The 11,683-nt window shown below is 40.4% G+C and overlaps 1 protein-coding gene across 1 annotated transcript; it reads right to left on the minus strand.

Annotated features, from left to right (window-relative positions):
• Positions 1 to 287: 287 nt before the first annotated feature.
• Positions 288 to 1,415, minus strand: LOC308381682 (4-galactosyl-N-acetylglucosaminide 3-alpha-L-fucosyltransferase 9-like; the record flags this gene model as incomplete). The annotated part of the gene is made up of 1 exon (XM_080859269.1): positions 288 to 1,415. One exon carries the CDS (start codon positions 1,413 to 1,415, stop codon positions 288 to 290), a length of 1,128 nt encoding a protein of 375 aa, XP_080715395.1.
• Positions 1,416 to 11,683: the final 10,268 nt, after the last annotated feature.

An 11,683-nucleotide genomic window follows, 5' to 3' on the forward strand; every position in this document is an offset into this window, starting at 1 on the left:
TTTTCTAACTTTTTCCCCTTACATTTATATGATTAGACCAACAATTAGATTTACATTTAGCAGACACTTTTATCACAAGGAAATTGCATTTATACATCAGGAGCAGTTTTTTTAGGGGTTCAGTGTCTTGCTCAAGGACACTTACACACTTAAGGAGGAGTGGGGAAATAAACTAGCAACTTTCCGATTACTAAACGACTCCTCTACCCCCCCGTCACCCAAATAACAATACAAAAATGTCATATTCAAAGTCGAAAACAAATAAGTCTCTTAATAGACCTTAATATCTACTTCCCCTGCTTCCCTTTAACATTTGAGAACCACCAGAAATAAAGATCGTGGACCACATTAAAGGTGTTATCCTTAGCAATATGGTCACAGGCAGCACAAATAGGCTGTGTGAATTCATTTTGTGTAGATAGAAGATGAGGTGTAGCTTTGAAGTATTGCCTCCATGCAAAGTAACGCATATACAAGTCCTTGTTCTGATCCAACTGAAGCAGGTATTCAGCCAATGCTTTTGGATCAGAGAAATCATCAACATGGATGAATGAGTCTGCAGGAATAAACTGTTCATAGTTCTCCCTGGAAGGGCCTAAAACTATTGGCACTGTCCCAGCGACCATTGGTCCATTCAACTTTTCTGTGATGTAGTCTACATGCCTGGAGTTTTCAAAGGCCAGGTAAAATTTGCAGCTAGCAATAGTAGAGTAATAGTCTTCATTGCTTAGAGAACTTGCTCCCGAGACAGCTCGACCATACACATTCACATCGATATATTTCCGTAATTCGTAGTAGTAGTTCTGTCGGTATGATGCCCCAGTACTAGCTGCCTTATTACTTGCAATCCAGCACACTTTTTTGTTTTTCTGGGGACACACAAATGGTTCCGGACTTTTCACAATGCTCAACTCATAGCGAGCGGAGATGTCCCAGTCTCGTCTGTAGGTCAAAGTGAGGTTGAACAAGTTTTCCATTCCAGCTTTTCTGCGCGTATTGGTTGGAGATTCAACGTTGTACCAAATCCACCTTTGGAATGCTGGGCGTGGAGCCTTAGGAAGATGGCCGAGATCAATGCTCTTGTGATAAAATAAGACTCCATCTGCAACATTATACAGGGACCGATCAGCTGTGAGAACACAGCTGTCTATGTTGAAATGGGTTGTGCAGTCTTTTAAATTCACCTTAACACCTAGTGGCCACAACCAGATCAAAAGAATGGGTTTCTCTGACTTTTTAATCACTGATGAAATATTTGTCCCTTTCACAGAAGGAACCTTTCCCACATAAGCTGGACAGACTGTGGATCGCTGATTACCAATGGCCTTTAAATACAGCAGCAGAGTTATCAGTCCACAAGTAACACAAATGATGTAGAAAGGCACTTTCCTGTCGAAACGGGCTGTAGAAGACATTGTTGACTGTAAATAAAGGAAATGGAGGAAGTTATTCACACAGAATGCAAAGGTCAGATCAAGTCAAATTAATTCTAAATATTTTAAATAACAGATCCTTGAGAAAACTCAAGTGAGAGAAGCAGATTCATATATTTATCTGATAAACATAGTACCTATTTAAATTAAGTACGATGAAACACTGCCAAATTTTAAAATGCAAGATGGAACTAAAACCTGTCTACAAGTTTTGACAGTATCAGATGAAATGTCAAATGAATACTATTCCACTGCCTCAGAGAAGCAATAAGGATAGCTGAACTATACTGTATTTTAGGCACAAGATGGTATAAATCACAATACGATCACACAATACAATACTGAAACCCACAAATGATGAGAGATGAAACATTGACCTGCTCTGTGTGTGCCGCTCTCTAAGGGAAGACACCCACAGTATCCATAGGCGTGTTCTCCTCCACATTTAGCACGTCTAGGTTTTTGCCTCTGCATTGATCTTAGTGGAAGTGGGATATACTCTCGTACCAGGTAGGAAATATAGTCCATTTGAACTCTAGTAGGCAGCTCCTTCTTAAAATATAACAGGACAGACATGCTTCAGTTTTCTCCTTTCCTTTCATCAATCGTTTAGCATCCACAAGTCATATTGATTTAAAATGTCCCTTATCTCTTTAATGGAAACTGAAGTTGGAATCCCTGATTCAGTACCTGGAATGTGTGAAGTTATCTTAAGGTTGTTAAGTGTTGCTTTCTTAAGAACGTTGTTTTGCTGTTCTTCAGAATTAGCAAAAATCAGAATTCTCCCATTCCCCATGAATCGTGCATGATTAATCTAGCCTATTTCCTTCTCTATTGCCTTTGTAGTATGTATCCACTGTTTGTTTACTGAGGGTAATAGTGATGGGCTGAAGTGAATGATGAGTTCACTCTCCTGTATCGCTCAATTGCAAGCAGCAAGTCTGCTTGCCTTCCCAGTGCTATAGATCTGTGCTGTATATCCTTTAATAGCAGAATGTTAAAGCTTAAATAACTCTCGCTGAGATACAAGAAGCTATTTTTTAGCACATTTGCAGCCAAGCAGCGAGTTGATCGAGAAAAAAACATCCTCACCCGTCATTCTGTTCACTGCTCAGGAAAAGCCCGGTTGACATCGAATAACGCCATTCTAAGATTGACGGTGGCTGACTTAACAATCGAACAGTTTACAGAAACATTAAGTAGCCTAATAATAATAATACATTTTATTTATAGGGCGCCTTTCAAGAAACCCAAGGTCGCCTTACAACAGTGAATAATGCAGTGAATAATACAGTTAAAAAATATTGCACAGATAGATCCCTAGTGGGGCCCAAGCACCTGCCCCTTTGCCCTGGATGAGAAAAGGGCCCCTTCTGCTGGAGCCCAATTTTTCTTCATTCATCAATATTTCAGAATTAAAATTACTCTCTCTGCCATCAATTCCCTCCGAATGTGTTTTGATTAGGGCTGTGAAACGATTACATTTTTTTAATCAAATTAATCACAGGTTTCTGTGGATTAATCATGATTAATCACATATTTTTCTCGGTATATGTTTTTGAGAAAAAGATGTATGACAAAAGACGGATCTATACATTTAAAATGTTTTCTTTTTTTTATTCATAAAAAACTAAACAATGGTGCTGCAACGGCTGCAAAGCAGCAATCTTTGCTATTCCATATTGGACATTAATACATCTAAAATGATGATCCTTATGTAATGATATGGCTTTGTATCAAATCACCGGTTTTTACTCTCAGGTTGTGCCTTATGCATACCTTGGGATACTCTGGAGCAGGTTGCCCGTTCACAAAATGCTACAAAGATTAAAATTTAAAAAAAATTGTAAGACCTTACTTTTCCGATTCCCTTTTTGACAAGTCCAGTCATAACCTGCATCTAGTTCTGGACAGAGGTCTCACAGTGCTGTTAAAGGGGCATATTTCAGCTCGTTAACGAGACGTGGTTCAGTGACAGAGCGCCAGACTGCTTGTCCGCTCTTAGTATAACCAATCACGTGCAGTGAAATGGCTGAGCAGCATTCCTATCTCTATACTATAGATTAACAGTTCACTGTGGCATGTCTTAGCCCAGATGATTTTAGCCAGGAACCTCAAGTCTTACGCTTATTGCTGCTATATATGTCTGTAACCAAATCCTAGTCAGTATTACCGGAACACCCTTCCTGAACAACCATCAGTAGGCTAAAGAATTTCAGCAGAGGACATAGTGGGTCAGAAATACAAATTTATTATAACAAGCACAAGTTACTACTAACAATTCTAAAGTGAAGGAACAATTCTAACTTACAGAGAAACACGTCTAAAATGAAAAACTACTAAGTATAAAATCCTACAAGAAACAAGAGAAACACTTAGAGAAACGAACATACCTGCTGCTTTAGAAGTGGCTGCTCACACGGGTGTGAGGGAGATCTGAATGCAGAATTCTCCTTGGGTCAAATTTACCTTCCCCTTATACCTAGTTCAACAGGTTTTCCCAGAATGTGCAATACACACTTACAACCCCAAACAAGGAGGGGGCTCCGCCCAGGAAGGAGAGGCACTTTTGACCTTTCACAGAGCCCACATTGATCAGGTCTCTGTGCTCTATGTTCTATTTATTAAGTACAGTTCTAGGATTGAGACCATTTCCCCACTCAGATTGAGAACATTAAAAATAAGTCCAAACATCATACAGAAATCACTTTGCAATCTTTACATTTTTGTTTAACCCTCTCATCTTCTTGTCATTCAACTGTCACCTCGGCACGGGAAAAACACCCGAGGCCGGCAGCAGGAACAACAGCGTGACATAAGAGCCTCTCTACAGGGGAGTGGTGCAACAGGCTTTGGGCCTTCTGTGGATGGCAGCGCAAAGGTGTTTTTAGACTACTCCGTACAAACACGCTTTTGGGCACATAGGAACGCCTTCAGGTAAGTGAAACGCCTTCTCAGGTAGCTGAAACGCCCTCTCCGTGCTCTCCAGAGCCCTCGGACAGCTCTCCATGTTCCCGCAAAAATCTCTGTCGGTCCGTTCATGGCGACGGATACTCCTTGGCCGTGATTGGCCCACTACAACATCATTTCCATACGACATAATTTCCATAAACTCACATTTCTGGAACTCGCGTTTCCTGTTTCATTCCCTATATGGGCCATTCTACCGAATTCGTGTAATATGCAGTCCCTCAACAATAAAAACTTTTACAAAACAATTAGGTATTTAGGCATAGATATTTACTAGGAAAATGTTATGATCTATATAAACCCAATGCATTAAATGAGATAGTGATAAGCTAAATATATACAAAATCATCATTTATAGGGTACTTTCTATTGGGAAGTAGCTGTCCCCAACCCTGACATCTAAATGTCAATGCCTTTAAATAACACTTTTCAATTTTTTTAAATATTTTTTCAATGATTTAATTTTAAAGATCTTTTTGATTGGGTTGAAACAGAACTTGGAATATTTAGATTTTTTTATGGGTTTAATTTTTAAATCAATTAACTATACTCAAAAAATCATGTCCCTAGTTTTCAGGTCACTACCGAAACACAAGAGTTTTAGTCCATTGGCTGAGCCTGTGTTTTAGCCACGACCCTGCATTTTTGACCATGCAGTGATACTGCATCCCTGTCCCTCATGGTTGAATGGTAAGTAGCTAAATTCCATAGTTTTTATATAAATGTGTTCCAAAGTCTGAAAATCGACGTGTAACCTTAAGAATTGTCACTACCGAAACCCATGTTTTCTTCAATGAAGTAAACCTTTTGGGGTTTCATGCAAAATCTTATGTTTGTATGTGTGTTCACCTCCTCAAAGATTTGTTTGCAAGCCGTGTGCTTGCTAGAATTCTTTATTTATGCTTAAAGTTAGCTAGAATTGTCACTACCGAAACAGTCACTACCGAAACATATGGTAGTTACCAGATGATTTCGGTAGTGACAAAATGAAATGGTTAGTAGTTCAATCCCATCATTTTTAAATAAATGTGCTGTGTGGACTAAAGGGTGGTCCAGAGCACCTTTTGGAAGATTTTGGGAGAGAAATGAACATCCATCCAACAGTGCAGTCACTACCGAAACAGTGCAGTCACTACCGAAACAAATAAATTGAACTTGAAAATGTGGTAAAAATTTCATTTTTATGGATTTCATTGTGAAAACCTTCAAGAAATATTTGTAATAATACTAAGGGAAGGAAACACAATCTGAACAGGTCAATAATAATACTTTTTTACTATATATATACTGTATATATATATAATACTTTAATTGATATTCTGTCTTTAGGGTTATGCTCCTTTACCTTTCGTTTTCAGAGTTGGAGGACAATTTGTTTTCTGGGGGGGTGTTTTCAATCCAGGTCAATTCAATTAACGTACGTATGAAAACCTCAGCCAGCTGGGCAAGGGGAAGGGGGGGCCTTTCACACCATTTGGGCTTCCACGGCAATACACAGGGTCGGCGACTGTTGTAAATCCCACATTTCATGCAGTGCAAAGCGCACCTCCAAATTAGGCAAGAACTATTTAGGGAAGAAGCAGGCAGCTCGTATGCTGTCTGTAATGGAGTGGCCATCGCAGTCACCAGATCTCAACCCAAAGAGCTGTTGTGGGAGCAGCTTGGCGTATGGTATGCAAGAAGTGCCCATCAAGCCAATCCAATTTGTGGGAGGTGCTTCAGGAAGCGTGGGGTGAAATTTCTACAGATTACCTTCACAAATGAATAGCTATAATGCCAAAGGTCTGCAATATTCTACACTCAAAGTACTTTATTTGTCATTGCCACAAAGACAACGAGACAGTAGAGGCAACCAGACTTCTTACACAGCTAAATAATAATAAATAACAATTAATGAATAGATTCATTAATATCATACATAAAATAATAATAATACAAATAATAAAAGCAATATATTTCCATACCTCCATATTTCCATATTAAGGTGCATCAAGTGTTAGAGTGCAGTCCATGGGGGGCCGGGCGGGCTGGGCCGGGGGGAGATGAAGGGGGATGGGGGGTGGGGTGGGTAAGCTGTTGAGGAGCCTTATTGCACAGGGATAGAAGCTCTTTGCCATCCTGGAGGTGCGTGCCTTTTTTGATCTGAACCTTTTCCCTGACGGGAGTAACAGGAACAGATGATGGGCAGGATGAGAAGGGTCTGTGAGGATGCGTTTAGAGCGCTGCAGGCAACGGGAGGAGGAGATGGACAAGATGTCGGGCAGCTCTACTCCAATGATCCTTCCCGCTGTTTTAATCAGCCTCTGGATGGCTGCCTGCTCCGCCTTTGTGCAGCTGTAGAACCATACATTCAGGCAATATGTAAGCACACTCTCTATAGCGCAGCGGTAGAAATTATACAGCAGCCTCTGAGGTGTTCTTTCCTCAACTTCCGGAGGTAAAAGAGGCGTTGCTGGGCCTTCCCTAAAACGGAAGCTGTGTTTTTGACCCAGGACGACTCCTCCGTCAGTGTCAGACCCAGAAACTTTAGAGAGCAATGCTGTAATTGCTGCAAATGGAGCCTTTTTTGACGAAAGCAAAGTTTGAAGAACAAAATTAATATTTCAAATAAAAATCATTATTTCCAACCTTGTCAATGTCTTGACCAGTGGCGATTTTAGCCTGAAATTTCTGGTGGGGCAAATTTATATGACGTCATATTACATTACAAAAATAGAGGTAGCTGATTATTATAACAGTAGGCCTATATAGACCAGTCAGGTATACTATGGGCTGCATTTTGAGTGCCAGCAGGGAGCAGACATCCTATTTCAAATACATGTCACATGCTTTACCGCTCAGCACGACACAAAGATGTTGCCTATAATAATATTAATAATAATATTGCATTATATTTTAAACGCACTCTTCGTTCCAAATAATCTCAGAGCGCCAACATGGTACGCAATATAATATAGCATTAAAGTAAAAAGATTAGACAGACACATAGCTTCAATAACTTGCATAATTTATTAAACAAAACGATCTCCTTCAGCTCAGTTTTGACTCACCAATGCAGATCACTTAAAAAGGAAGTTGGCTCCGCGGTTCTTTGCTTGAGGAAACCTCTCGATTACGTTGTCGTTAAAATCCAGCAGTCCATTAATGAAGGTGTTTTCAATAGAAAGCATGGACTGTGTGGTCCCAAACGTTGTATTTCCAATTTTTCTTCCTGCGGCAATGTGCTGAAATGCACCCTCAGCAAACAATCTACGTTATTCATTCTTATCCATTCATTAAAAAACTCTTTCAAAATTGTGTAAAATCCCTAAAATCTTGCTAGCTTGTTGTGTATCTAGTGGACTGGAGACAGTACTTTTTATACGTTATAAAATAATCTTGTGGACAATTTTTAATTTTATTTTTTATTATTATTTATTTATTTTTTAACCCCTTTTTGTTTTCTTTCTCTTTTTGTTTTTGTTTTACCCTTCTGTGTTGTATGTTGATTGCTGTCTTGTGTGGGAGGGGGGTGGGTGGGGGTGTTGTTTTGTGCGCTTTGTTATGTATCTCCTTGTCTAAACCAATAAGAAGTATGTTAAAAAAAAAAACGTAGTGCATTTTATTAGCATTTGAAAATGCTTCCATAAGCCATTGAATGCTGGGCGTGTACAAACATCCCAAATTTTAAAAACTAATTTTGAGAAAATGATGCAGAACACAATCACAGATTTTTGATATAATATCAAGTCTCTAGCTTTAACATTGAGCTTTCCACAGGCCTTCAAAGATGCTGCCACAGAGCGAGGAGTAATATTTTCACGCAAAGTAGTACATATTCAAGTGATGGTAGCTGATTTAAAGCCTATTAAGTTTGAAGGAGCTAGCTTAAATACTTTCTAGTTATAGCAATTTGAAAATGGCTCTTCAGAAAGATCTGCTAAAAACGCATCGGAAAATGCACATAACTTAGATGCTAAAACATTTTTATGTGACAAAACCATTGGGAGTAGAGAGCTAATATTTGGGACCATACCTATTAAGAAGTATATGAGCTTTTTTCAGCCAAGTCTGAGATGGGAGCGTAAATCATTTTGAAAATATGAATATAACACATTTCCATGACTTTTCTAAAACTTTTGGGATTTAATTTTCAAGCACTTTTCCAGGCCTGGAAATAACCATTTTTAAAATTCCATGACTTTTCCAGGTTTTTCATGACTGTAGGAACCCTGTTTTACGCCCTGTGGAGAGGAGACTTACGTATGTAAAGAGCACTGTGTTCTTTGTATGACGTTCAATACTTGGTGCATACGGCGAAACAAATGCCAAGTTCAGGCTCACTAACGTAAGTGCTTGCGTTTTTGCAGGAACTCTTTAAACAGGGCAAGTCCCCTTCGACCTTGAAAGTTTTTCTTGCAGCGATTCAGCCTGCCATGAGCGTATAGATGGCAAAACTGTGGGAGCTAACCCCTTGTCCATTCAATTCTTAAAGGGAGCTCAGGGACTACGCCCAAGACGGCTTCCCTCTCTGCCTGCATTGCAACTACTTATAAGCAGCGAGGCTAGCTAGCTACTATGTGTTTCAACAGATTTTTGGTCTAAGCGTTAGCAGCAACCTAACAATAATGGTCGAGAGCTTCAGTTAAGACCTACAATACTCAGCAACATTCGTGTAGCACATAAACAACTAACCGAGTAGACCAGTGGTGTAAGAAGTACTGAAGTTTAGTAAAAGTACAAGTACCCAGGAAAATAAAAGTAAAAGTACTACATCAACTATCCTACTTAAGTAAAAGTAAAAAGTACTTACCTCTAAATTTACTTTAAGTATTAAAAGTAAAAGTAAAAGTACTCACACAATGGGTTGTCTCTCAATGTCTAGGGCTGTGCCATTTTGATAAAGAATGAAGATATAGCTACTGGTAATACTTATTCCTCTACAGAAGTCACTGCTAGTAATAATTATAAGCAACAACATTTGTTTATTGAAAAGGTTGGTGTACTTATTGTGCTTACCCTCTGTAATACTTTTCACACTCTATCTTACAATTCTTATCTACCACGGATTATCTGCAAAGTTAATACCATCAAGCCAAACCAATAAAGACAACATGTTATATCTTTAAATATTGTATTTAATTGTAAACGTGTACAAAATGGAAACATGGAACATGAAAAACAAATGTAATTGTAAAACTGGACAGAACAAGGCACGCTAGCTTGACATAGCTAACCTACCAGCTTTATCTTACCACTACAAATATAACAAAGATACAAGCATGTTATTTTGATGCTATTGCTGTATGTCAACATGCATTTAGCTAGATAACAATATAATATCATGTCAGTAACTGAATTAATATTCAAAAATCAGGGACAGAACTTTGCCTACCTCGATATGCTACTTTAAATTTCGCATTCTTGAAGGCTAGCAACTCCTTTTTTTGAGGGAGACAGGAAATGCATTGAAATCTTCACGAGTCATTCTTGGGGCCTTTGAACTTGAACATATCTTTTAAATAGGGCCCAGGGTGGCTCATATCAGGGCTAAGTTGAGGCTGACTCTGGATCCATGTTGAATCGGCAGTTGGTCAGGCTGTCTGTTGAATGTTTAGTATAACATGCAAGGCTACCGCTAGTGCTGCTGCCACACGCACATTCTGCTATCATTGGAGCTGATAGAGCCAACTGATTGGTACAAACTTCCAAAACAGCAACGCAATCCATATTTTTGTGCAAACATTTTGGCGATACTGTGATCATAAAATGTAACGAGTGACATATTGTAGAAATGTAGCGGAGTAAAAGTATAGATAATAGCTGCAAAATGTAGCGGAGTAAAAGTAAAAAGTATGCACTATTATTCTTATGAGGTTAAATCCATTCATCTGAAGTATATTTTTAATAGCCAACTCTTTTTCTACAGTTTGGATGAGAAGAGAGGTTGTTTATGTCAAACAATGTCAGAGTAGGTCTGAAATGCCAGGATTAATTTTGGCCAGTAAAACATATGATTGGCCGGTAATGTGTTTCATCTACCAGCCATTTTGGTTAGTAAGCCCAAAAATGTATTTTCAAGCCCTGTATACAACTACCCTGCGATGAAGTTTTGCCATCTTTTTCACATGCATGGGCGAAATAACTAGTTTGTGAAAGACCCAGGGAAACACAAATATCCGGCGAGGCAAAATCACAAATGGTTTTGGAATCCCTGCCGGACGCATTTTTTAGGTCTCGAAAAGAGGACATGTCTGGGTAAAAGAGGACGTCTGGTCACCAAAAACTATATTATTCAAAATAATTGATTTGTGTTTACAATGACTATTAGGGGGGACAACTTTATGGTAGGGGCAGGCACGTCCTCCCTGTCCCCCCGGGATCTCTGCCTATGGGAACTACAATAGAGTTGCATACGGTGACATTAATGAGTTTCTACAGGAGTAAAGACCAGTTGTTTCCAGCTAAAATCACAGGAAAACAATACAGTATATCTTTTCTTTTAAGCTCTATAATGGACTTGTCAGCTGTTCTGTTCTCTCCAATGGAGAGAGTTAGTTCTTAGTTCTTAGTTTGGCTGGGAATGTGCTTGCTCCTGTTGCTGAAAGTACTCACAGAAGAGTCCCCTCACCTCCTCTCCCTCCTCCTCCTCTCCCTCCCCCTCCTCCTCCTCCACCACTGAGGGGGGCAGAGTGTCTGTGGGCTGAGGACACTCCCCATGCTTCACTGCGTCTAGCCACTCCTCCACAAACATGTCCCCGTGCACCTCGCACATGTTGTGCAGTATGCAACAGGCCAGCACCATGGTGGGCACCACATCCAGCCCGCAGTCATTGCGCTTGTGGAGGCACTGCCAGCGTGCCCTCAAGCGCAAAAGTGCCACGTCAAGGACACTGTGTGCCCGCCTCAGCCTCCGGTTGAATGTCTGCTGGTGGACGGTTCTCTGCAGGGACTCCGGGTAGCATTTGAGAAGCCAGCTCCTTAAGGGGTACCCCCCATCATCCCCCAGCATCAGGTACCCAAGTGGCCTTCCCATGAAGTTCCTAGGGGGGTTTGGTGCGAGACCACCTTCACAAGCCTGTGCCCACAGTGTGGAGTTCTGCAGGATGGCGGCATGCTCTGTGCCCCCGGGGAACCCTGCACAGACGTCCCAGAAGTGACCCAGGCCATTGACGGAAGCCTGCATGACCACAGATAGCCAGCCCCGGGAGTTCCAGTAGCTCTCTGTGTTGCTTGAGGGGGCGATGATGGGAACATGGAGGCTGCCCAGAACACCCACACAGTGCGGGAAGCCCCAGCGT

Source organism: Sprattus sprattus (genome assembly GCF_963457725.1).
Source record: "Sprattus sprattus genome assembly, chromosome: 20".
In the NCBI taxonomy this organism is placed as follows: domain Eukaryota; kingdom Metazoa; phylum Chordata; class Actinopteri; order Clupeiformes; family Clupeidae; genus Sprattus; species Sprattus sprattus.